The sequence below is a fragment of the Protobothrops mucrosquamatus genome, unplaced genomic scaffold (assembly GCF_001527695.2).
Source record: "Protobothrops mucrosquamatus isolate PMUCROS unplaced genomic scaffold, P.Mucros_1.0 scaffold963, whole genome shotgun sequence".
In the NCBI taxonomy this organism is placed as follows: domain Eukaryota; kingdom Metazoa; phylum Chordata; class Lepidosauria; order Squamata; family Viperidae; genus Protobothrops; species Protobothrops mucrosquamatus.
This window is the reverse complement of record NW_015387207.1, coordinates 92,138-118,925: the sequence shown is the minus strand read 5'-3', so window position 1 is coordinate 118,925 and position 26,788 is coordinate 92,138. Positions and strand designations below refer to the sequence as shown.

Here is a 26,788-nt window from a genome sequence, read left to right as displayed (position 1 = left end):
CACCACACCTCTCGAATTAGTGTTTTAAGTGCACCCCTACCCACGATCATAAATTTCTGCAGACGTGTGCAGCAGCACAAGAGTTTAAGTTCAGCCTACAGATTACTAGAGACGTGTCTTTCTTAGAAAGCTGTAGTAGGTATGTTACATACTGTAAGAAAGACTTCTGTACAAGAGAGACCTCCACAAAAAAAGAATCCATTTCCAGCTGCTGCCAGCTGAAACTCAGAGGATCCAAGATCGAGGGACAGAGATTGCCAGGCAACATAAAGTACCTTAACCCCATTATCTCAGCGTGAACCGTTTTGCAATCAGACCCCAGCTGTGAGAAGCGGAGTGACTACCAACCAACCTGAGGACAAGAATTGTGCATCATTCTTGGGTAGGTTCTAAACTGGATTCTACTAGGATTCACAACCCCCTTCAGCTTCTCTGCAGTGAGAGCTCCAAAGCGCACCGGTATCATCGGATCCATCTCACCGTGGCACTGCAGGATGGCGATGTCTTTGTTCACACCATTACTTGCTGCCTACAATCAACAACAGCAGCATGGTTAGCTTGTGAATCATCCGTGAACAAATGTTGATATCTTGGATGGTCGTTGCAAAGGAGTGGTTTTATTTTATTTTTTATATATATTTTATTGATTTTTTTAAAACATAAATCACTTAATAGTTGGTAAACAGTGTGTTTGCTGGGTTTGCATTTTGTAAAGAAAAACCGTTAACAATTGGTTTCTATAATCCATAATCCACACGGTGCATTTAGTTGATTTCCCCCTTTCCCCAAAATGTCTCCTTTGCAAACCTTGAAATAATACAGTTCTTATTATTTTGATAAATCACATCAATATATTTCTTTTCTATCTAATCACTGAGGAGATCAACCCTGACTGCTCTTTAGAAGGCCAGATCCTGAAGTTGAAGCTCAAGTACTTTGGCCACCTAATGAGAAGGAAGGGCTCACTGGAGAAGAGCCTAATGCTGGGAAAGATGGAGGGCAGTAGAAGAAGGGGATGACAGAGAATGAGGTGGCTGGATGGAGTCACTGAAGGAGGAGGCGTGAGCTTCAAGGGACTCCAGAAGATGGTAGAGGACAGGAAGGCCTGGAGGAACGTCGTCCATGGGGTCGCGATGGGTCGGACACGACTTCGCAACTAACAACAACGATCTAATCATTCTGGTTGCCTCATCTTATACCCTGTTACAGTCCTTATTTAAATTTGTTTCTCCCATGAAGTTCAAAGTATTCTCGCTGGTTAAGATTTTCTCAACAGATAATTACATTTAAAGATTTAAATCCATTTTTCCATATAAACCACCTCAAACACTTTCACATTTCTTAAAGAATAGGTAAAAGCAGTAAAGAAAAGGAAAAAAGAGCAAGAGTAAAGAAAGGAGTGGTTTTATCCAACAGACTTTGGCCCAGCGTGCATTTCTCCCCCCCCTTACTTCCCCCCAGTTCCAAAAGAGAGGTTAGGCCACATACCTGAGGGAAGGTTCTGTGCAGGGGGAGCCAACAGCTGAGGGCCACAATGCCAGCCAACTGGTGAGAGCAAGTGAGCGCCGTGTAGAGAGAGAGGGCACCACCCTGAAGGACAGCCACATCAGAAAACTGGTCAGAGCTTATTCCTGTAAGGATTTCATGCCAAAACATCCCTCCCCAAACCAATCTCCTCCTCTAGTGTCCCCCCCCCAATTCACTGCAAAGAATGCTGTCCCCAAATACAGACCTCAAGAAACCCTTCCCTTCCAATTAATTGCTTATCAGAATCTCATAAATGAAAAAAATCATTAGCTGTCTGCAAGTTGAACCTATTTATAGGACAGTGATGGCGAACCTTTTAGAGACCGAGTGCCCAAACTGCAACCCAAAACCCACTTATGCATCGTCGAGTGCCGGGTGGGTGTGGCCCATTGGGTGGGCGTGGCCCATTGGGTGGGCGCGGCTGCGGTGGTAACGGCAGACTGGGTGGGACTAAAAAGTTCAATCAATCAATTCCAACTTTGTAAGATCTTTTTTTTTTCCCGCGAGAAGCTAAAATTGACTGATTGAACCTTTTTTTTTGCACACGGTGGCGGAGGCCTAAAGTGAAAAGGTTTTATAAAACCCAGCTGAAGGCCTAGGACTGGGGCGACGGTGCACGTGCCGCAGAGAGGGCTCTGAGTGCCGCCTCTGGCACCCGTGCCATAGGTTTGCCGCCACTGTTATAGAAAAAGTTGAATGAATGTATTTGACACGAGACTGTTTGCCCGAAAAGGAAACGGAAAACAAACAAATCGAGTGTTGAAAATCCATTCTAAATGTCCAACTCTATCCTTAGCTTAGAGGAGCTCGGTAGACGCTATTGCAAAATGTAAATGCATGCTTCCCCAGGATCTTAAGAATCAGAAGCTTGTATCTTTTTTCTGAGATCCATGGATTAATCAAGAGATTTAAATGCAGCTTCAAATTAATCAAGAGATTTAAATGCAGCTTCAGATTTCCTCCCATCCTCTTTGATTTTGCTGCCAGATCTTTCATTATTTCCATATTGCATCCATTATTACTGTTTTGCCTCTATCTGGGAACAAAAAGAAATGCAAGGAGAGGGATAGCGGGTATACGAAAAAGGATTTGTGGAAGAGGAGGAGGTTTTCAAATTTTGAACTGAAGTACGAACGGTGAAGTGCTATGCTTGTATTAGGACTCCCTTTTTACCACCCTGTAGTCTGTACAACTCAATTATTTAATTAAGGTAAAGGAAGGTAAAGGGGTTCTGCTAGTCATTGCCGGCTATAGGGTGCTCATCTCTGCTTCAAGGCCATTGAGCCTGCGCTGTCCGAACACATTTCTGCAGTTTTGTGACCGGTATGACATCACGGCGCACTGTTACCTTGCCACCAAAATGGTATCTATTTATCTGCTTGCATTTGTATGCTTTCACACTGCTCGGTTAGCAGGAGCGGGGCGAGGACGGGAGCTCACCTTTCTGAGTGGAGCCCAGGTTTAGAAACTGGGTTGCCGGCTTTCCAGCCGACAAGCCCAGCGTCTTAACTGCTAAGCCACTGCGCCACTCCAGTTCTTTAATTAACATAATTAACATAAGATGACTGTTACATTACTGTAATTTAATTTTTGAGCTGTTCTCTTTTCTTCTTTTTCGTGTGACTCTGCTTCTTTTTGCAACATGGTGTGACCCTTGGCCTAACAAAGCTGCACGTATCTTTTTTCCAATAAAGCAGGAGGACTCGCTATAAGGCCTTCTGGAGCAATTTTGGGCTCTCAAAATATATATATATATATCGCTTTCTTCCATTTTTGGTGCAGCTTTATGGTCTTCTCACTGGAAAAGAGCCTGATGCTGGGAAAGATGGAGGGCAATAGGAGAAGGGGATGTCAGAGAATGAGGTGGCTGGATGGAGTCACTGAAGCAGGAGGCGTGAGCTTCAATGGACTCCAGAAGATGGTAGAGGACAGGAAGGCCTGGAGGAACGTTATCCATGGGGTCGCGGTGGGTCAGACACGACTTCGCAACTAACAACAACATGTGGTCAAGAGGGACATCCTAAAGCAGTGTTTCTTAACCATGGCAACTTTAAGATAGGTGGACTTCAACTCCCAGAATTCCCCAGCCAGCCTGAGAAATACTGATCATCTCCATTCCCTGTGAAGGGGGTTTCCCGGGTGCCCCAGAAACCAGATCTGAGGTCTCTGTTCTTAGTCAGCATAGAGACCTGCCTCCTCCGTGCCCCATTCGTTCCCACCTGTGAAAAGCCTCCCAAGATGATCCGGTTGGCTGGGATCCCGTTTTTTACTTCATGGTCAATTACAGCTTTAACTGGAAAGCAGAAAGAGAAAAAGAGATATTCAGTCTGGCAGCAAGCTAACGCGGAGTTGGAAGCGGTCACGAAGCAAACAGGTCTGCTAGTGTGGATCCATGGCGTGGGTCCACTCGGTTAGATATGCCCCCTTTTAAAAAAAAAAAAAAAAAAACTCAAGCCAAAAGAGCTAGCGGATCAGCACTCAAAGGAAAGAGCAGAGGTGCACGTAAACGGGGAGTATGCCGTGAGAAACCATGGGGGATGGTTGGAGTGGGTGCAAAAGTCCACCACGGCATGACAACCGCTTTGGTTTTGCAAAACAGCTCTGGAATTTGCCTTAGGAAGGAAGCGGTTTCGTATGACCACACAGGGCACAACTGTGACTCTCTTCTTCAGCCAGCCTTGAAGACAGGAACTTCTCTCTGGCCACACTGAAAGTCCTGGGAAGCTGGACTATCTCCTCAGACAGCAATTTGCCAGCTGGTGAAGCCCTTATTTAGGAGGGCATTTCTTTCCTAGAGGGCATATATTTTATTTGACGCTTTTACTTCAGCTCCTCTGACCTGCCTATTGGATAGCTCTTCTATTCCTTAGTTGTTACTGTGCAGCGTATTAATTCTGCTTTGTTGCAGTGAGCAACCATAAATAGTAGAGGGATGGGCAGGGGGAGGGGGCTCTGTTGTATACGAACACATGGAATAAGCAGAGATTGGGAGAGTGCCAGGTGTGCGAATCCAGACTTCCTTGATCCTCCCTTTCCTGCCACCATGAACCTTTCCATTTATCAAAGAAGGGCTGTAGCTGAGGGGGAAATGACATGGGTCTCTTGGAGAATAGCCCAGATTCTATCTTCTCATCTCCGCCTTAGATCTGGGAAGGTTTCCAGTTAGAAGCCTTTCCCCAACCTGGGGCCCTCCAGGTGTGTGCAATTCCCAGAAAGTGCGGCCCACAGACAAGAGGCAGGGTAGAGGCAGACGGCTTTAAAGAGCCACAGATACCATGTGGCAGGCAGGCAATGTTTGTGGCAGTCAAGGAGTGTACTTTTTACAATTTATTTAGTTTTTTTTCTGGGCTCCAAGAACCATGGAAGATACCATAATATCACTCTGAATATTATTGCCACAGCATTGGTTCCTTCTTTAAGAAGGGGGGGGGGGTCTAGTGGAATTCATCTTTAAAAACAAAAAGTGAAGTCAGCTCATTAAGTGCATTAAAAAACTAATGCACCTATTTTGCATAATTCCATTGGCATACCTCCAAAGGAAAAAAACCTGCAACATTAAATTTAGGCAGCATAATCAACAGGCGATGTAGGGGGGGCACAAAAAGGAGACTGGGTATTCACTAGGATCATCTGAATTGCCCAACCTGGGTGTGAATTATTTGAGATATGGGCCTGATGTAATAAAGGCATTTTTTCCCCTAAAAGCAAGGTTATATATGCACCAAGGCAAATTGGATTTCCTCAAGCCCAAAGATTTATTTTGGTTTTTTTTCTATTCAGATTTATGACCTGCATGTCTGCACATTCCCAAGGACAGCTTATGTTCTCCAAAAAGTAGCCTGCAGAGGCCCAGTGTTCGCCCAGCTGGAGAATCTCGACATCTGGCTTCTGCCATATACAAGAAATTAAATGTTCCATGCCATTTTGCTGGCTTTACTTTTTTGTGTGAATTAGGCAGTAACTGAAAAAAGCAGAAAGGGTTCAAGAGTTCTTTTTTTAACCTTAGGAAAGGACCCCAACTGCCTTTCTTGGTTTCCAACCACTGGAAATTATGATTGAGAGAAAAGTGGGCCGACTCAGAAGATGCCCAAGGAAACGCCTTTCTTACTGTTCTCAGCAGCTTTTTTAATTCCATTTTCATCTTCTGGCGCATCCGGACTTAGCCCCATTAAATCAAACCTGAAATGGGGAAAAAAGGGGAAAGACCATCACAGTCATGATCTTCTAAGACGGGGCAGGCAACCTTGGCTCTTTTATGACTCGTGGACTTCAACTCCCAGAATTCCTGAGCCAGCCAAGCTGGCTCAGGAATTCTGGGAGTTGAAGTCCACGAGTCATAGAAGAGCTAAGGTTGCCTACCCCTGTTCTAAGACAGTCTCCTAGGGCCAATTAAGGGCCCAGGGGCATAGTATTATGGTGCAGTGGTAACCTGGCTATGTGGAACGCCAGCAGCAGCATTTGGAAATAGGAGCAAAATTCTGTCTACCCCTCAGCATCTTCCCTCTGATTTCCATTCCACCAGACCTTAAAATGAGGCATCAACCGGCCAAATCTATTCTACTTTGGGTTTGAACGCATGCCAGATTACAGGACTGTAATCAAGATTGATCTGATATGGTGTGTGAGAATTGTATCCATGTCACTGCCCAGAATGGAAGCTAACAGCTACAGTAACGTTTAATCTAAAATATTAAGATTGCAGCTCCCCCGCAGCTGGCTATGTCGTGATATATTTATGTCGTATTTGAAGGGTAGCAGTTTGGAGAAAGCTTAATTGGAAGATTTGTGGCAGGTAGCAATTTGATAAAAAAGGCCAAAACAAGGGGTGAAAGTACATACAACTCTGCTAAGATTATTATAAGGCAAGTGTAAGAAGGCTGTATGTACACCACACACTTAATGTTGCTAAGTGAATACTTCCATGAGTAAGGTCCATATATTCTCTCCAAATTTGCACCAGCCCATTAGTCTGCTGCCTTCACCTTTTCCTCCACCACTTCACCAAGATCCTAGGGCAATTCCAGCTGCACATAGAACTGAAAATAGGGCAGAAGAGTTTGGCTGCTAATAATCCAAGAAATATTGTTCAATACTAACCAGGAGGGCATAACCATCTTCATGTTGAGAGTGACAGGGATTCTGGGTCTGCAAAGAGAGACAGAAGATGGGGTATAATTCTAGCAGGACCACAGGTCAGAAGGGTAAGGAAACAAAAAATGATAAAGAAATATCAAAAATCATACTTTTTAAAAAGTATCACCAACATTCTTGGAATTCTTCAAAGCTGTGCACTAAGTCAACAAGAATAGTTTAGCATCAGGGCCACAGTGTCTAGACCAGTGGTGGCGAACCTATGGCACGGGTGCCAGAAGCGGCACTCAGAGCCCTCTCTGTGGGCACGCCCCAGCCCTGTCACTCCCCGTAGCCCCCTCCTCACCAGCAGCCCCCCCCCCCGAGGAGAGTCACCCCGGGCGCATCCTGTGCAGAGCAGTGCAGCCAAGGACATGGCAGCCGGGCAGCGGGAACAAGACTCCACCCTCGCACCCCATCGCGTACAGATGATGCTGTGGGGCACAGACAGAGGGCATGGCCTCCATGACGCTGCTGGGCCACCTGGGCAATCTGCTGTGGCGGGCCGTGGAGGTGGTGGGTGGCCCTGTGGGCAGGAGATGCGGGGACGAGGCAGGGGCGAGGCGGTTTTTGGGCACTCGGTCTCTAAAAGGTTCGCCATCACTGGTCTAGACCTTCCCCATAAAACTGGCAGTAGGAACAATATTTTGCAGGCAGATCAGGTTAGTAAAGCAAGAGAAAGCAAAGCTGCTCTTCTTCTCCCCTCTCTATTTCATTTAGAGTCCCTGCTCAATCAAGCAGCGTTTGGTGTGGTTGCCTAGTAAACTACCCTGGGATCGGACCATTAGGGGACTGACTTGATCCTGGGCTTGGCGCTTTTGCTAGGAAGCAGCTGAGAAACAAACCGCCATTTCTTCTATTGATTCTACTCTCAGCAACGCTGGTTTGGGGACTGGGAAGTATCGGCCTACTGCCCATCGCTGAAACTCAAGCAACAGGACTGACAGCAAGACAGCACAGAATCAGCCCTAGAATGTGCTGCAAGAACCACTGGGACAATATTCTAAGGTAAGAGACGAACGGCGAGAAAGGCAAAGAGGGGCTGGTGGTAGGTTCAGACACAATTCTGGATGCTTTCCTTTAGCATCTCTCATAGTTACTATGTGTATGTGAGGATGAAGCAGCGCTATGCAGTCCCTTTTGGGGGGGGGGGCAACTCATTCTAGCCTTGCTGTTTGCCTGTTCAGGATCTTTGAGATATTCAGGTGGGTGACACATTCCTGCTCATTATTTGGGACATCAACTTCCTGTCCATTTCAGCGAATGGACCTCGATCTCTGTTGCTAACAAAGTCTCCCGTCTGGAATTTCTGTAGGTGGCCAAATAGGGAGCTGAGACTCGTCTGGGGCTTTGTGAGAGTTTGAATTCTGGATCCCTAGAAGTGGTTAATAGGGAGGAGAATACAATGTCTAAGCCCACATAAGTCAGAATAAATTATTAATGAAACTTCTTGGCACAAATTAAGTCACCCCTTGCACATACTTCCAGCCAGTGAACTCAAGCCTAAAAGAAGTCAGAGTAGGTCATTTTTTTTTTGCCTCAATCTATTAAGGAAGCAGGGGATGAAAAAAATGGAAAGCTCCAGAAAAAGGCAAGAGGGTCGAAGGGGAAATAGCTATCGCTCAGTAATTTAATCGTTAGTTTGCAGGCTTCTAAGAACTAGACATTTTGACCAGTAGGGAAGCATGAGGAAGCCTGATAGAACACTGACGTGGTATAAAGCAGATATTAAAAATATATGCCAATTTCTGAGGGATGTAATGCCTCTGCTTGTTATACTTTGCTTGCAACCTGCAGTTCTTTCACTTGCTGATACTATTCTCTGCTGATTTTGCAACTCCCTTTTCAAATAGCAACATCTAGCCCTGCCCGCTATCAAAGCTTCTACCTTTGAATTAAGATAAAGTCCTGGAATACCAGAGGGTTATGGTGAATGAGTCTCCAGGTGGTCTTTTATTGGTTTTTAGGTAGTGGTGGCTACAAAGATTACTACTGTTACTACTGTTATTATTATTACTACTGTTATGGTTAGTCAGTCAGCCAGATGTTTAGACTGGATTTGGCATTTTTAACCACCTATTGAGTCCTTCCCAAGGACCTGGGATAGGCAGATGTTGTGGTTTGAAGGTATTATTATCGCTATATACACAACAATGTAAAGTGACAGCTGCCAGGTCTTCAACTGGTGCTTCATTTGCATCAAGTTCTTCCCAAAAACCCAGGACAGCACTAGCAATAGCACTTGAACTTATATACCACTTCACAGTGCTTTACAGCCCTCTCTACAGAGTCAGCATATTGCCCCTAACTATCTAGGTCCTCATTTTACCATCTCGGAAGGATGGAAGGCTGAGTCAACCTTGAGCGGTCAGGATCGAACTGCCGAACTGCTGGCAGTCAGCAGAATTAGTGTGCAATACTGCATTCTAGCCACTGTGCCAAGGCTCCTAATTAGGATGCCCTAACATAGTGATGGAGAACCTTTTAGAGACCGAGTGTCCCAAAACTGCTCCCACCCTGCCCTGCTCCCACCCCGTCCCCGCCCTGTCCCTGTCCCCGCCTGCCCACAGGGCCACCCACTGCCTCCACGGCCCGCTGCAGCACCATAGCAGCCACGCCCTCCGCCCATGGCCTGCATCATCTGCATGCGATGGGGAGCGAGGGCGGAGTCTTGTCCTCGCTGCCCGGCTGCCATGTCCGTGGCTGCGCTGCTCCGCGTGGACTGCACTCGGGACGACTCTCCTCTAGGGGACTGCTGGTGAGCAGGGGGTCACGGGTGGAGGCGGGGCTGGGGGGACGGCAGGCATGCCCACAGAGAGGGCTCTGAGTGCCACCTCTGGCATGCGTGCTATAGGTTCACCACCACTGCCCTAACATATTAAGGAGAATATATCAGAATCCTGTATTTGAGAATCCATGCATGTTATTGTTATATAGTTCATCCTTTTGGGGCATGATGATTATGTCGATAGTACACTGCCCTGGAAGCCATGGAATGACAGGCAGAAATATTTTACTGAAAAGCAAACAGTAGGAAACTTTTTACAGCCCAGTAGCCACATTTCATCTCTCTGCCATGCCCAAGAGATGCAAGAGGTGTGGCGTGGCCAGTGATACAATAACATCGTAAAACAGGTGCTTTTGTGTTTCCATTGCTCAGAGAAAATTGGGGGTGAAGTTCAGTGCTTTTAAACCTGCATTTTAAAGACAGAATAACGGTGACACTTACGCATGAGGGCAGATGTATTTCACATAAGGGAGCCGGATGGAAGACAGAGCATCAGCCCAGCTGTGCCTGAAGGGGGAAGGGCAAAAGAAAGCAGGTCAGGTCACCATCCAACATAAAAATGAAAAGGCAAACATTTTTCACAACTGCCCCATCCCAGAGGCTCATTCTGCTAAAAAGGCAGTTGGGAAAACCAGGCACAGATCCTTATTGCAGCTGGCAGGTATGGGCTGGCCCATATCTGCCAGCTGCAATAAGGATCTGTGCCTGGTTTTCCCAAAAACTCACCCCACACACTGCATCAGTGAGAACAGCTTGGTAGGGGAGATCTTTCACCACTTCTGGAGGCAGGTTGTTCCACTGGTTAATTGTTCTAACTGTCAGGAAGTTTCTCCTTAGTTCTAGGTTGCTTCTCTCCTTGATTAGTTTCCATCCGTTGCTTCTCGTCCTGCCTTCAGGTGCTTTGGAGAATAGCTTGACTCCCTCTTCTTTGGGGCAGCCCGAGATATTGGAACATGGCTATCATGTCCCCCCTCGTCCTTCTCTTCCTTAAACTAGACATACCCAATTCCAGCAGCCTTTCCTTATATACTTTAGCCTCCAGTCCCCTAATCACCTTTGTTGCTCTTCTCTGCACTCTTTCTAGAGTCTCAACATCTTTTTTACATCGTGGTGACCAAAACAGGATGCAGAATTCCAAGTGTGGCCTTACCAAGGCACTGTAGAGTGGTATTAATATTTTGCGTGATCATATCCTCATATCAGTGCAACATTCAGATATACAAGTAGTCCTTGAACTTATGACCATTTGTTCAGATTCTTTGAAGTTACATTGGCACTGAATAAATGGTGGCTACTACTGGTACTCAGAGTTCCAGTCATCCCAGCACTGCCCCAGTCACAAGACTGCGATACGGGTGCTTGGAAGCCATTGGCACTTCCAGCTGCTTGCCAAGAGCCCCGCAATCACATGACCACCTTAGCAACTTTCTATGCCAGCTTCCCCAGAACGTCAAAGGGGAAGCTGGCAGGGAATATTAGAAGTCACTGCGATGGGGTAAGTCTCCACCACCAGGGCACACTCCCGCAGCCCTTGTGTGCTTGCCCCAGTCTCTTTTTTTTAATAATTTTTTTGATTTTTTTCATACATTCAATAGTGCTTGCTCAACAAACTTTGCTGGCTGAGGAATTCTGGGAGTTGAAGTCCACAAGTCTTAAAGTTGCCAAACTTGAGGACCCCTGTTTTAAACTCTAAAGTCATCAACTTCATCTCAGTATCTTCTCATTCCAATCCTTTAATATTCTGCTCTCTATGGTGGCTAATAATACCAACATTTCACATTTACCTCCAGCTGTTGATATTCCCAATCCAGGTTTGTGAAATGTAGAGAGGTTTTTGCCTCCCCAGGTGCCACTACCGTTGCCCAACTGCCATCACCAGCATAGCTATACATCCCAGATTTTCCCAATACTCACCCTGTGTCACCGAGCCCGTGCAAAAAAATGACCTGCCAAGTCAAGTAGAAAATAAGCACATTAGCCGGCTCAGCAAGTGAGAAAGTGCTAGCAAAGCTACTATAATCAGGAAGCGTTCTGTGAGGTCAATTAGTTGCGAAACAAAAACAGATTACGCAGGAGGGAAGAAGCCAGAGTCACTCAACCTAAGGTAGTTAGCAGAAGATGAGAATGAAGATGCGTGCGACTGAATCCATTTGTGACCAAGCTACCATCCTATCGTGACGCCTTCCCCCTAACAAGATGATGATTCACTAGAAAAATATGCAAATATATCTTGTCAATATTTATTACATTTCGCTAAATGGGCAAATTTCTGGAATGTTCACGCCTAGGTAACAAAGCTGTCTTCTTACCTGGCACCACTGGGCCAAAGCTATTAGCCATCTTTGAATTAATCTGACAGGTTGCCATCACCCGCTTCTTCCTGATTCCTTCCGAATTCATTTCTGATTTTCCACTCATCTCACCAAACCAAGATATAAAATGATTCTAGTAGAGCAGAGAATCCAGCTTCCTGATAAATGCTTCTATTGCTATAGAGAACAAGTTCCCTAAAGACTGTGGAAGTGGAGGTAGAAGTAGTAAGCAGTGCCTGGTGAAATCCCAGAAGGCAAAGGAGCCCCCAGAGAGTTATCAAGCTTTACTTGTTGCACAGATCTTAGGAACTGGTTTGGTTCAAGTCATTCTTAGTTTTAACGGAAAACTAATTTTGTGGACTCTATGATTGTGGCAGAAGAACAGGTCCCACTTCCTGTCCTTGATCACAAATCCCTGGGTTAAAAAAATCATCTACTGCCTGAGTTTCATTCTTCATATAATCCACTCCTTCTCTTATCACTGTTCTTTGCCAAAGATATTTCAAATTCTATAATCACCTTCCCTCCCATCTTTGATCAACACATCTTATCAATCAATACATATTTGAATGGTATTTCAACATTTCAACATTTCTCAATGGAATGATGGAAATTGGCACTTTGATCTTTCAAAATCCCATGAGTTCCAATAGCCCCAGAACATTCTAAAAATTCATACCCATTCCCTCCATATACTAAAATTATAATTCCGTTTTAAGTATGTTATGTAGATTTAAATAATATTCTAGGAAAAAAAGATGGTCCCAGTGCTGGAATTGTACTGCTGAATTTGATCAAAATCAGGACTCACAAATTTGTGGTATCTGCTTAACAGCCATGCAAGTGCAGAATATGATACAGTGTACATGGTTTATTATACTGTATGTGCAACTTGGACTGTTTTGGAGAGGCCAATTTTTAAGATGCTAAAAAAATGAAAAGGAGGAATCTGCAGACTGGATAGTGCTAACCATAGCCACCAAGATGCGATTTCAGAGTGGCTATGTTCCTATCCACACACTCCTCAGGTTATATTGTGGAAGCAGAATTATATAAAATAAGCCAATCTTGGCAAATATATTGGGTCTTCACTATTGTTCTAGATGACTTTTAGACTTTAGATCTTGGGGAAGGGGAAAGCAAAATTCTCTCTTCCACACCGCAAGCAATACATTTTCGGTGAGTTTGGATGGCACAAGTGCAGGCCAGGCCAGCAATGAGACTGAAAATTAAAGTAGTTTTGGAGTTTTGTAGCATGGGTTCAGTGCCACCGCACAGTATTACCTACTACAATAATTCACCACGCCAGCCCCATAACTGGAGAGGGGGAGGGGAGGAAGCAGGTTTTAGTCAATTATTACCTAATTAATGCAAGAGAATAGCACTGAGGGCAACACAGCAGGATACAGTTGGACTAATTACCTGCCAGAGGCAACAGGGTGGATTTTGCACAGGTCCTACAAACAACATTTTACAGTTTATTGAAAAGGAAGGAAACTGATCTGATCTCCTTCTGTAGTTCCCCAGCCTCCAGAAAAACTGATACCAAATTCTTACCACAGGTAGCATTCTTTTCTCGGAAATAGCCTCCCCGTTATGGGGAGAACAATCCCTTTGCCTTTTATATCAGCAGAGAGGATGGGCTGGAGGAGAAAAACCCATTAATTCCCTAATCTTTCTGGATGCCAACAGATGGTAGGCCCAAAACAGCATGCCCTTACCGCTGCAGTCTCCCGCTCTGTCCCTGAAACGGTCACAGCATCAGCAAGGAGGGGGACAGACATGTTGTTACCGCACATACAACTATACAATTCACACCTGCAGAGGATGAGAAACACACAACCAGTTAATTTATTTAAATCAGCCACCTATAGTCGGGTGCTTTCAGATGCTGGCTGGGAATTTTGAGAGTGAAATGCCTGTGCCAAACACTTAATTTACCCCTGTAAGTTTTAATATAAGAAATACTCCACAGCATTTACCTTTGAGGAACTGATAGCAGAGCTGTAAATAAAACACTTTAGGATCCAAAAGATTCATAGCTTCCCATCAAATCTCAAACTTTTTCAGTTTTCTTTTGGTCCATAAACAATGAGAGATAGAAGTTTGCTTTGTTTTTTTAAAACAAAGTTGTTGTTATTTTTTTATTTTTAATGAAATTCAGCATTTTCTGAGTAAAAATTGTCTTTGACAATTAGACCAGAAAAATATAAACTGCGGTCAACTATTCTGAAGACAGTGCTTGTCTAAAAAATGTGTTTCCCAAAGCCTCAACCTAGTTCACACCAAAATCCAACTCAGTTTTGAAAATATTTTATATCTCATAACGGCACGCTTTTGAAATTTCACAAGGATGCTGCTAAAACTCTTTTTAACTTAAAGGTTGTTTCAAATGCTAAAACAGAATTATGCTACCTAGACTAGAACCAAAATTTGCAGCTGATGCTCAGAAGCAGTAAATGTTTTAAAGCCCCATTCAGCTGGGGCAATAAGTGTGTTTCCTTTGTACAGGAATGTTAAAAACAATATGAAAAGCACTCCAAGGTGTCTTAGTTTTCTCTGCAACTGGACAATGACCTACATGCTGGGCTTAAGATAAGTCATAGGTATTAAACATTACATGTTCTGCATATTTAGATTAGCCTTCCCATATTAGTACACTTGCCAGCATGCTGGTTGAGAATTATATGTTGAAGGCCAACTGGCAGCTTCAGATTGAGAAACATTTTTCTAGACAAGTAATTCATTTGCTGAATTGCTCCCAAGACTTTTTAAGTATTTTATTAAAAGCTATTTTCCCACTTCTTATATATATCCATACATTGTAAATTACATATGCATAGAAAGAATAGTGAATGATAATACTGTTGCAAAAGAAAAACTCAAACCATAGCTACACTAAGAAATATATGTTTAGTATACACACAGAGACTGCACATGTTTGTATATATGTTTGTGTGTATGTGTGTGTAGATACATGAGAATGTACTAAGAATTGGTTGCCAAGTGTTAGCTATTGCTTTCCTTTTTCCAGATTTATTTTAGGAACCCAAACTACTTCCAAATGTTTTCAACTGTTCTTTAACTTATTTCAGTTGTGGCTATAAAAAAACCTCATAGAGTATTAGAAACAGGAAGGACAGCCTTTTATTTTAATGGGAGATAACCAGGAAAAAGAGAACAGTATGCTAGGCAGTAAAAAAACCCACTGAAATCAAAGCTGGCTAATTTCATTTCATTTTATTCAATATCTCAGACCAATAAAACACACCGCAAAATACAGGGGTGGGGGAACCCTGAGTCAATAACAACAAGAAGATATCTCCCAAGTTCTGCCAGCCACGGCTTTTGCTTGAATAAGTAGCAAACGTACCCATTACTTCTCCCTTCTATTTCCCCCATAATAACCCCCTGTGAGATGGATTGGGCTGAAAGAGAGGGACTGATCCAAAATCACCCAGCCAGCTTTCATGCCTAAGGCAGGACTAAAACACACATTTCATTCCTTATGTAAAATATAATCTGCAAAGAGCCAGTTCTGCTGGCAGCATTTACCTCTAATGCTCCCCAAAGTATCAGGAATTACAATGGAATAATCACCATAAGTGCCATTTCCAGAATTTTACCTAAGTTACCCATTACAGAAGGTAAGTGAACAATCCGTTGGCTTGTGAAAGTCTAACCAATGTAGTGTGACTTTCTGACAAAAAAACAGCAATCCAAGTGGGCCATATTCCAAAGCCTAAACATTCTACCCCTAAACTAAGCACTGACTATCTTTTAAAGAAAGTAATTTATTTGCACCAATTTTGTGAACATGCCTTTAGCTAGCAATGATAATCAGATTAAATTCCAGTTGATGAACAAGCTAAGGCAGCCATTGAAAAAAAAACATTTTATAAGTTTTTAGCATATGTCCTTCCATCCACACAGAGACACATCTATGGCACAGCAAGTCTAAAACACTATATTTTCTCCAGTTGGAAATATTTTCCTCCCAGATTCTTACTTACCGTAGCTATTCACCCAGCTGATTGTGAGATATAATTAAGTTCTGTTTAGTAATCCCATTTATATATGTTTAGGTTTCTTTTGCTGGGAGATTTTGCCCATATGTTTTAATAAAGCCTTCCCCAACTTGGCACACTTCAGTTGCACTGGGATTGACACTCCCAGAGAATAACATACTAGCTAGGAATTTGGGAAACTGTAATCTCAATATTTCAGCATGTAAGATAGATAGGATAGATAACAGACAAACTCAGGAGGGATAGATAAGGGTAGATAGAATAGATAGATTGATAGACAAATAGATAGATTGATAAGTCTGCACAGTGCCACGTTCAAGAATGCTACCTTAGCATTTCAATGGTCTTAGGAAGAAATGGGGTAAAGTCCATGAAATTGGCAGGAATAGACAATCTGATGCCTTCAATACATTTTGGAGTATTACAGCTATTGGCCCAGTGAGTAGACTCAACAGTAAACTTTGAATGGAGGTGAAGAATATCACATTTGTCCGTAGCTAAAATAATAATTTTAAAAAGGCAAACTAGTAGAAAATATAAAATTCTCTCAATCTACAGTATTGGCCTCTTCAGAGGATAAAGACTTGAGTTCTAGCAGCATTTTGTCTCTGATACGAACTTTCTTCCTCACATAATACTTAAGGAAGTGATAAATGATTATTAATCAACTGGATTGAAAAGAAATTTTATACATAGAGTATGAAGGAAACTAAATTAGCACCTTCCTCAACAGCCTCAGATCAATAGGATATTGGTAAGAAGCTTCTATTTGCAAAACATGAATGTACAATTCTCTATAATGCTTTCATTTTTGGGGTATTGCATTTCAATGACTGCCATCATTGTGAAAAGCTTTTCTCACTCTGAAACCACGTGTCACTTCCAAGCTTGGGTTTTACCCACTTTGAAGAGAGGCTCTTATCAACGTCCCACACACAACCTTGAGAAACATCACAAGAGGAAGTCATTTACTTAGGACAGCTTAAGGACTGTTCATTTAAACATGGTTATATACACCCCTACAATTGAAAGATTAAATCAAACTTTTCTCCCATGTCCACCAAGTATAGGGCACAGCTGTTTATATAAGTGCCAATAACAATCCAGGCAGATGAAAATGTATCTTCCTTATCACCACAGCGCTACTACTGATATAGCTGATAATAAGGAAAAAATAGTAACTACAACAGATATTATCTACAGCACATGGCTTGATCAGAAAGGCCATTTTCATCCTGCCATTGGAAACTCTGCTGTAACTTGTCTCTTGCAGTGCAGTCATATTACATTCTGGTTCTGTTGCTGCTGGCACAGTCAGAAAAAGAGAAAAAATATCACAGCCAGGGAAACAACACTGGATCACAAAACTTAGAAACTGGGCAATCTATCTAAAAAACACTTTTTCCAGGCTAAATAAAAATAGAAGTCCTAATCTTCTAGGTTTGCAGAAAGAATCCCAGTTTCAGTTTTCTCTGCAATGCAAAGCACTGGTGACATTCTTCACTGGGATCATCCACCAGCCAGTTTCCCCTTCCAGTGTTCGTTACCTTTATTATGAGCCCAAAACCTTCTCTATTACAGTGTGGACCAGACCTGGCCATTTTACAGTCCATAGGCCACACTGGACTCTTCGGCTCTCCCTATCTGGACCATGTGGATTCCTTTTATTTTGAATTTTCAATTTACACAAGTGTGCATGCAGGCCTATGCACCTTCATAGCTCTATTGTTTCAGTCTTCCAAAACACTCCCTGTTTCACATATGGCCCCTTGGGGAAATTAACTGCTCAACACTGATACAGACCACAGGAAATTCAAACTAAAACAATTTTTAAGGCACAAGTCACTTCTTAGACAACTTGTCCATATATCTAATTTCCACCCAACTCCAACACAATACAACAAGATGCTCTTCTAGCTGTAACATGAATGGCATGGTGTCAGGGAGTATGAGAGATTCACTATGTGGTCCTTTGGCTAGGTCTACTCTGCGAGTCCCCTGGACTGCAAGGCGTTCAAACCGGTCAGTCCTAGAGGAGATCAACCCTGACTGCTCTTTAGAAGGCCAGATCCTGAAGTTGAACCTCAAGTACTTTGGCCACCTAATGAGAAGGAAGGGCTGACTGGAGAAGAGCCTGATGCTGGGAAAGATGGAGGGCAAGAGAAGAAGGGGACGACAGAGAATGAGGTGGCTGGATGGAGTCACTGAAGCAGGAGGTGTGAGCTTAAATGGACTCCAGAAGATGGTAGAGGACAGGAAAGCCTGGAGGAACGTTGTCCATGGGGTCGCGATGGGTCGGACACGACTTCGCAACTAACAACAACAACAACTCTGATTTGAAGTGCTAATTACCAATCTCAAAGTAGGTATCAAAAATTTGCATGCCAAGCAATTCACATATTGTTGAACATCCTTTGGAAGAAGGTGAGATTTCATAAGCAACTTGTAATAATGGCAGAAAGGATGGAGAATCTTTAGATTTTAAACCCCAGTCTCAGCGGAGGAAATACCATCATCACAATTAACACCTAGGCAATTTTACTCATTAGATACACAACTGGAATAGTGGACTGCTTCAAGCTGAACCAGAAGCACTGGATAGAAGGACCAGAACAATAATGACAATGAATCATGCCCTTCATCTGTGCAGCAACACTGACTGTACTTTCCAAGGAGCACAGGTAGGCGTGTAATGTTGCAAGTACACCAGACAGTTGAATAAAAAAAGGGCACTGGAATAGCTGAAGGACAGTGGATCTAGTACAAGGCTTTAATGAATACAAAGAGACAAAACTGGCCCATAAGCAACACCACACAAAGAACAGAAAAGAGACACGGCAAGATAAAGTATTATATGACCAGTACATTAAAAAAGAGCAGGCAAACCAGATAACAGCAAGACCTGGCGATGGCTGAAAGCAGGAAAGTTGAAGAAAGAGACGAGAGAGACTAATTCTGGCTGCACAAGACCAAGCTTAAAAGCAAATGCATAAAGCCAGAATTGAGAAGATAGCCAGCAAATGTCATGTCTGCAAAGAAACTGAAGAAACAGTAGACCACTCAGTCAGCTGATGCAAGAAGATCCAACACACCAATTACAAACAACAGAATGACAATGTAACAGGAAATACTTCTTGTCCCCAAGCAAGAACTGTTGAGATCAAGACAAAAAAGTTGGGATAGTAAACATTATATCTGGAGATAGCAGAAGAGAAGAGAAAGAACTGGAGAAAATCATAAAATATAAAGACCTGCAAACAGAAGCAAAACTATTTGTGGCAAAAGAAAGCAAAGGTAATACCAATAATAATACACCTCTTGGGTACAATTCCAAAACATCTGGAGCACCACTAGAAAACCATCAGCATTGACAAAACCACCATCAAGCAATTGAAAAGGGCAGCTTTATTTAGAATAGCTTACACCCTGCAAAGATACCTTTAATATTATTAAACAGTAATATCTGCCTATCCCAGGCCCTTGGGAAGGATTTGATAGGTAGCTAAAAATCCTTAATCCAAATGCTTAATTTGATAGGTAGCTAAAAATGCTTAATCCAGATGTGATAGGTAGCTAAAAATGCTTAATCAAACATCTCACTGTGTGACCAACCATAGTATTCTGAAGCCTATTTGCAAATTAAAAAAGAAGTTATGATGAACTCAATCAAGCAAAAAACCTTACATGTTAAGTGCACTTAATTCTGCTGCGAAACGATGAATTTAATTATGCCTGATTTTATGCTGGGTAACTATCCTAGAATGTCAAATAGTAGATGACAAGGTGCTGAGAAGACTGGGGTACAATGCAGGTATGTCCACAATCTCATAGAGAAGGAACCATGTTTTTCTCACTTCTATTTCATGCCACTGTTTAACAAAAACAAGTTTAATAATTATCCTTTTGACAAGTCAGAAAAAAACTCCAGGTTCCAGGACACCTATATATCAAGAATCAAAGTTATAAGAACTTTGCTGCAAGCTCTAGGCACCAGATTGAATTACTATCCCTCTCTTTTCTTTCTAGTCATTGACTGTAAATTCAAATCAATTAATTCCTGATCGAAATCATTGGTGGAAAGGCTGGATACAGACTTATATTTAAGTCAGCAAAAAAGATAAGTCAAAAAAAAAAGGTTAAGTCCATTTGCTAAAAGAACAGGAAAAGATGTGAGAAATGCTTATAAAATATTGAACAGAGTGGGGAATGTAGACATCTCTTTGGGAACACAAGAAGGTTTATCGGCAGTAAGTTCAGCACATAGTAGAAAGAGAACTTGACAAAACATTTTTAATTAAGCTTCTGAAATTTGTTACCACAGACTGAAGCATCAGTCACTAATTGGCTTGGCTTTTTAAAGAGATCAGATAAATTCATGTTCAAAGGCAGTAAAGGAAATCCCTCACAATCAGATTGTGAGATTCTGGGGCAATTTAGTAAGCCATACAGTAGTTAAAAAAAAAAAAACTTGGAAAAGGAACCTGGCATGAACACTGCACGGTTCTTAAATACTACCTTCCTTTATCAGAATGAGAATTAAATGAGCTAAAAAAGAAATATAGTTCTCTGCACAACTTTGCAAGAGTGAAGCAGTTCAAAATTGTGAACAGAATTTCAATTACTTGGCCTGTTAACACAAAAGGAAGCTATGCAATATTAATAATAGAAATGACAGTTCTCAGAGATGAGTTTGCTACAAGGCCCCAATGAACTCTTAATCCAAGGAATTCTAAAACAACAATTAGCTTCTTCATTAGATCTTAGATCTAATTATTATAAAGCAACGAGTGAGCATGCTTCCAAAGAAACTGAAAGCCAGCTCATTAGTTTATGATATTTTTCATGGCCTTAATAGAGGTACTATATTACTGATATTTACTCCCTAACAAGCTATTGTAATTTTTAGGCTGCAAATATATAATCATTTTTATTCATCCAAAGGTGACATCAGAGAAGATTTCCTTGAAATTATGGTGAGATAAAACCCCTTTTGAAAATAAGCTGGTGCTGATTTTTTAACTATAAGCAAAGATAAATAATTTTAAAATGGACTTCTCTTCCTCTGGCCCTTTTAATAAGTAAAAAAATCATTATAATACAGAAGTCAACAAATTTTAAGTTGTTTCATATACAATAAACTGATACCGCAAATCCACTGATACCATAAATGGTTTGGTTCCTCAGTCTTGTTATTTGGGAAATGGAAAGAGGAACAAATTCTTCCTCTCTTAAACTTTCCCCACACGTTACCATATAGCTCCAATTTTTTGCCTGTTCAACATAAAATATATATAAAATATTTCTTAATAAAGTGATATTATCCTCAGGTGGGAATACTTCAAGAATGGCTAATGTCCAAATTAGATATTTTTTGAAAGAGAACTACTCAAAATCATGGAAGACAAAACCAACAACCATTATCAGCCACAGAAACTCAGTGGGATAGAGTCCCATGTTTAGATGCAGGATTAGGTATTTATGAATTTATATAACCCAGAAAGCTTTATGTAACCGAATTTTTGCTGAAGCTGAAATTCAGTCAACTGCCCCTAAAACAGAAGTTTACATATGTAAACACATGTGCTTATTATTTTCATTATTTTTCTTTTTTTGGTTTATTGAAACATTTTTGTAAAATTGAGTTCAAATTAGATTGTGTTATAGAAGATGGGGAACATCTGTAATCAAATATCAGATGATAGCAACAGACAAAAGCGTACACATCCTGTATATATGCTTTAGGGGCATTTGACTACTATGCAAGATATAGTGCCAATCTAAAGAGATCTTGGTCCCAACATCGCAAGGATATTTCCATACAACCTTTATGAAAAAAACATGGTGTCATTTATCTATGGCAAAATCATTAGTTCTATTATAAACAACACGATTTTCATTAAAGGCTATATTACAACTAAAAAATATTGGTCTCACGTATAATCATGACAAAAGCACCAAAACAGGAAATTCAGTAAGTTTTAAATTGACACACATGTAACGATTTAAATATCTATATTTATAAATAACTTGCAACCAAAACTACTACTATCTTTATTATAAGAACATCAGCTGGATTATTTAAATAAGCATTCAAATGCTTACCCTACCCATACATACAAACACACATATTCCTTTATTATGTTAGCTGTAAGGATGGTTGGGCATACAAGGTTCTATGTGTTTGTTAAATATAAGCTGGTTTTCTTAAGAAAAAGGTAAACATAAGATAATTTTATTCATCTCATTACATCGACTAGTTGCATGTTTACCCAAAATGATTAACTTTTATTTTTATATCTCACGAGATCCGGAGATGTCAAATATTTGCCTACTTTTTGTGATGGTAAAGGTACACTACTGTAAACCTGATTTCTGTTTGTTTACAAAGTCACAACAACTTATATGAGACATACATGCATCTTCTGGAAGCCTGCTCTAGGGTTTTCTTAAAAGCCCTTCCTACAAGCCCATAATTTGAAAAAACGCTTCTGGGATTAAATCGGTCTTCTCTTCTTTAGTGTCAGATATAACAGCCTGCACTGCCCATTAGGCATCACAATCGCTTTTATCCAAAGACAAGACACACACTAACCACTCAGTGCTGTGTGTGCCAATCATGCTCAGTTGCGAACTCAGAAAACCAATGACTTTCCACTGAAAACCAACAATGTCTTGTTCCTTTCCAACCCCGACTCTTTTCACCTCCCCATCCTCTTAGAATGAGCAGAGGCAAGAAGGAAGCCAGCTGCCTGCTTTTGTTCCATTTCGGAAACGAAGTTTAACTGGGCAAGGGAAAGTTTGGAGAGAGAAAAAAGCCCTTTGCAAATTCCAGAGATCCTCTCCTACCCAACTCTCAGGGGTGTAAGAGCCCGACTTGATGTGGACCGTCTGCCTCTCTCCAATATCCGCCGCCTTTTGCCCTCTCGCTGAGACTTCGCTCCTCCACGGGCTTTCTCCTCGTTGCGGAACGAGACCCCCCCCCTTCTCGGCTTGGCCCAGGCGCCGACGACGACCACCCCCCCCCCTTAAAGCCGACCCGAAGGAGCACGCGGCGCCAGGGCAGCCGCCGTTGGTTTAGAGGCGACCCGGCCGGGCTGTGGTGTGAAGGCAACCTGGTCCCTACTCAGGCTATCCCAGGGGTAGGCAACCTTGGCTCTTGTATGACTCGTGGACTTCAACTCCCAGAATTCCTGAGCCAGCTCTGCTGGCTCAGGAATTCTGGGAGTTGAAGTCCACGAGTCATGAAGGGGCCAAAGTTTCCCTCATGCTGGCTCAGGAATTCTGGGAGTTGAAGTACACGAGTCATAAAAGAGCCAAGGTTGCCTACCCCTGGGCTATCCCAAAGAAGAAAAGGGCTCGCTCGCCCTCCTCCTCCTCCTCCTCCTCCTCCTCCTCCCTCTTCCTCAGTTTCCCCCCCCCAACCTCCAGCCACTCTCCTTCCCCTCCCTCGGCTTCTCCCGCGCCTCACCTGCCTACAGAGAATCGGGGAGCTCGAAAGCTTGCTGCACACCTTTACCTGTCCAGCTTCGGTCGGTCCTAATAAAGGCATCAACCCAGCCCATCCCCACCCCCATCTCCTCCCACCCCCGGGGCTGCTCTCCGTATTTCCGCGCCAGGCCTCCTCGGGGCCCTTCGCCGGATCCAGGGACGCCTCTCTCCCCTCAGGCCGGCCACTCCGCCCCTCCCCCACCCGCCCCTCCCGCCACACGCGGCCCTGGGGGGCAGCCTGCCCGCCCCGCCCCCTTCCCCACACCGCCTTCCCGCCTCAGTTTCAGACCGAAAAAGAGGCGCGTCGCCACCCCCGAACCTCCCTCCCTCCCTCCGTCCGTCCGTCCCCCTCCGCCTCCCGACTGACCTTCCCGCCGCCCTCGCCTCTTTCTTCTCGGCTCCGACTCTTCCGACCCGGCTTCTGACTGAGGAGGACTCAGTCAGGCTCGAGCTCTCGCGCGCTCCCTCTTTCTCTCCTCCCTCCCTCCCCTCCCAACTTCCGCCACCACCAGCCCGCGCTAGACAAGTGGGCGGGGCCGCGTTAAGCTTCGGCCCGGCCGGCAGGAAAGCGATTGTGACGCTCTGCCCCGGCTTGTACGGAAAGCGGAACAAGGGGGAAAGGGAGCCGCCGCTAGGGGCGCGGCCATCTTGCGGCGCCTTTCCGCGGCCGTGCTCGCCCCCCCCACTCCCGTGCACCTGCCTGCCCCAGGATTTCTTCCGTCTTGGGCTGCCTTTATTCTTTCTTCAGAACTGTGGCCCACTGCCATCGCGAAAGATGGACTTTGGGGTTCCCCACCCCACCCCGGGTTGGTAATGGATCGTGGAGGTAATAAGCTGGTTTTAAATGAGCATTCATCACTGGGTGGTAAACAGCAAGGTTGGCGTGGCTGGTTGTTATTGTTGAGACCCAACTGGAAACGCCGGCGGCTGTGTTTGTCACTTAATCACAACATCCACATGGCTGATGCGCTGCGGGGAGAACAGGATGTCCTGTTTTGCAATCCCTGGTGGTATTTAATAGCCGATGGAGTTGGCAGGTTAGGATTCAGCCTTTGGTTCTGAAGCTCTACTCCACTGTCGGTAGGTTGTTTTTTTTCAACTTTGGCAACTTTAAGATGGGTGGACTTAAAAGCCTTAAAAGTTGCCAAGGTTTTGAAAAGCCCTGCGCTATATGCACGATGCAAAGAAAAGGGTACCAGGAAACCCCCACCTCTCTTGGCTAAATTTCATGGGAGCCTTTTCATCTTTGTTCAAAATAAAAACAAGTATATATGTGTAGAAACCACTTCTTAGATTAATCTAAGAAGGTTGCAGCAAGTATTTATTTTAAAAATACAAAGTGAGATAGCTAATATTTTGCAAACTTTGGAAATCACCTCTAGGACATCATAAAGTGTTACCACTTTATCATGAGAGATAAGGCAAGAACAGATAGAAATACTAATAACTGAGTGGGCCCAATTGTCAACTAGTTTGTTGAGAAATTTTGAACTAGATCCATACAACATAATAGGCAGAAGCCAAACAAATCACATTATGGTTAAGCAATATGCAGGCCAACCTGGGAGGTACATGAAGAATAATATTAGGCAAATTGTAAATTTACTGGAATATTTGGACAAGAACAATCAAATACCTTCGGCCTTTATTTTTCTTGATGCAGAGAAGGCCTTTGACAAATTGGAATGGCAGTTTTTACATAAAGTGTTGGACTATATGAACTTTGGAGACCAATTTAAAACAGCTATAAAGGCGATATATCAAAAACAGACTGCTCAGATAATTATAAATGGAGACTTGACAGANGCGCCAGGCCTCCTCGGGGCCCTTCGCCGGATCCAGGGACGCCTCTCTCCCCTCAGGCCGGCCACTCCGCCCCTCCCCCACCCCCCCTCCCGCCACACGCGGCCCTGGGGGGCAGCCTGCCCGCCCCGCCCCCTTCCCCACAACGCCTTCCCGCCTCAGTTTCAGACCGAAAAAGAGGCGCGTCGCCACCCCCGAGCCTCCCTCCCTCCGTCCGTCCGTCCCCCTCCGCCACCCGACTGACCTTCCCGCCGCCCTCGCCTCTTTCTTCTCGGCTCCGACTCTTCCGACCCGGCTTCTGACTGAGGAGGACTCAGTCAGGCTCGAGCTCTCGCGCGCTCCCTCTTTCTCTCCTCCCTCCCTCCCCTCCCAACTTCCGCCACCACCAGCCCGCGCTAGACAAGTGGGTGGGGCCGCGTTAAGCTTCGGCCCGGCCGGCAGGAAAGCGATTGTGACGCTCTGCCCCGGCTTGTACGGAAAGCGGAACAAGGGGGAAAAGGGAGCCGCCGTTAGGGGCGCGGCCATCTTGCGGCGCCTTTCCGCGGCCGTGCTCGTCCCCCCAACCCCGTGCACCTGCCTACCCCGGGATTTCTTCCGTCTTGGGCTGCCTTTATTCTTTCTTCAGAACTGTGGCCCACTGCCATCGCGAAAGATGGACTTTGGGGTTCCCCACCCCACCCCACCCCGGGTTGGTAATGGATCGTGGGGGTAATAAGCTGGTTTTAAATGAACATTCATCACTGGGTGGTAAACAGCAAGGTTGGCGTGGCTGGTTGTTATTGTTGAGACCCAACTGGAAACGCCGGCGGCTGTGTTTGTCACTTAATCACAACATCCACATGGCTGATGCGCTGCGGGGAGAACAGGATGTCCTGTTTTGCAATCCCTGGTGGTATTTAATAGCCGATGGAGCTGGCAGGTTAGGATTCAGCCTTTGGTTCTGAAGCTCTACTCCACTGTCGGTGTTTTTTTTTTTTCTTTCAACTTTGGCAACTTTAAGATGGGTGGACTTAAAAGCCTTAAAAGTTGCCAAGGTTTTGAAAAGCCCTGCGTTATATGCACGGTGCAAAGAAAAGGGTACCAGGAAACCCCCACCTCTCTTGGCTAAATTTCATGGGAGCCTTTTCATCTTTGTTCAAAATAAAAACAAGTATATGTGTAGAAACCACTTCCTACGTTAATCTAAGAAGGTTGCAGCAAGTATTTATTTTAAAAATACAAAGTGAGATAGCTAATATTTTGGAAACTTTGGAAATCACCTCTAGATATCATAAAGTGTTATCACTCTAACATAAGAGATAAGGCAAGAACAGATAGGAATACTAATAACTGAGTGGGCACAATTGTCAACTAGTTTGTTGAGAAACTTTGAACTAGATCCATACAACATAATAGGCAGAAGCCAAACAAATCACATTATGGTTAAGCAATATGCAGGCCAACCCACTTGAATAGATTTACCTAATAGTTTAGGGGTTGGTCTTAAAAGGACAGCTCCTGATAGGCTACAAATCTGATTTTTTTTTTAACGAACAAAATTAGAGACTACAGATCAAAATGTTCCTAATCTTGAGAGCATTCCACAGTAATTTTATTTTTATACCATTTTTTTACTTTATTGCACTTATTTTGTACCAGTGATGTATCTTATCATTAAGACAGGTTTCAGTTCAGAATTTTTTTTAAAAAAAAAGTTGTAGTCAAGGGATAGA

The 26,788-nt window shown here is 43.5% G+C and overlaps 1 protein-coding gene across 1 annotated transcript in view; it reads right to left on the bottom strand.

The window, feature by feature from the left end:
- LYPLA2 (lysophospholipase 2) overlaps positions 1 to 23,745 on the bottom strand; it is a 25,682-nt gene extending 1,937 nt beyond the window's left edge. Inside the window, exons 1-9 of the mRNA XM_015819648.1 lie at positions 23,641 to 23,745; positions 13,479 to 13,575; positions 11,360 to 11,391; positions 9,887 to 9,952; positions 6,625 to 6,672; positions 5,636 to 5,706; positions 3,747 to 3,820; positions 1,489 to 1,590; positions 353 to 529 (exon numbers count right to left, since the gene is read on the bottom strand). Of these exons, the coding sequence (XP_015675134.1) occupies positions 353 to 529; positions 1,489 to 1,590; positions 3,747 to 3,820; positions 5,636 to 5,706; positions 6,625 to 6,672; positions 9,887 to 9,952; positions 11,360 to 11,391; positions 13,479 to 13,556 (648 nt within the window). The 5' untranslated portion in view covers positions 13,557 to 13,575; positions 23,641 to 23,745. The remainder of the gene's footprint in view (positions 1 to 352; positions 530 to 1,488; positions 1,591 to 3,746; positions 3,821 to 5,635; positions 5,707 to 6,624; positions 6,673 to 9,886; positions 9,953 to 11,359; positions 11,392 to 13,478; positions 13,576 to 23,640) is intronic.
- Between the last annotated feature and the right edge of the window lie 3,043 nt (positions 23,746 to 26,788).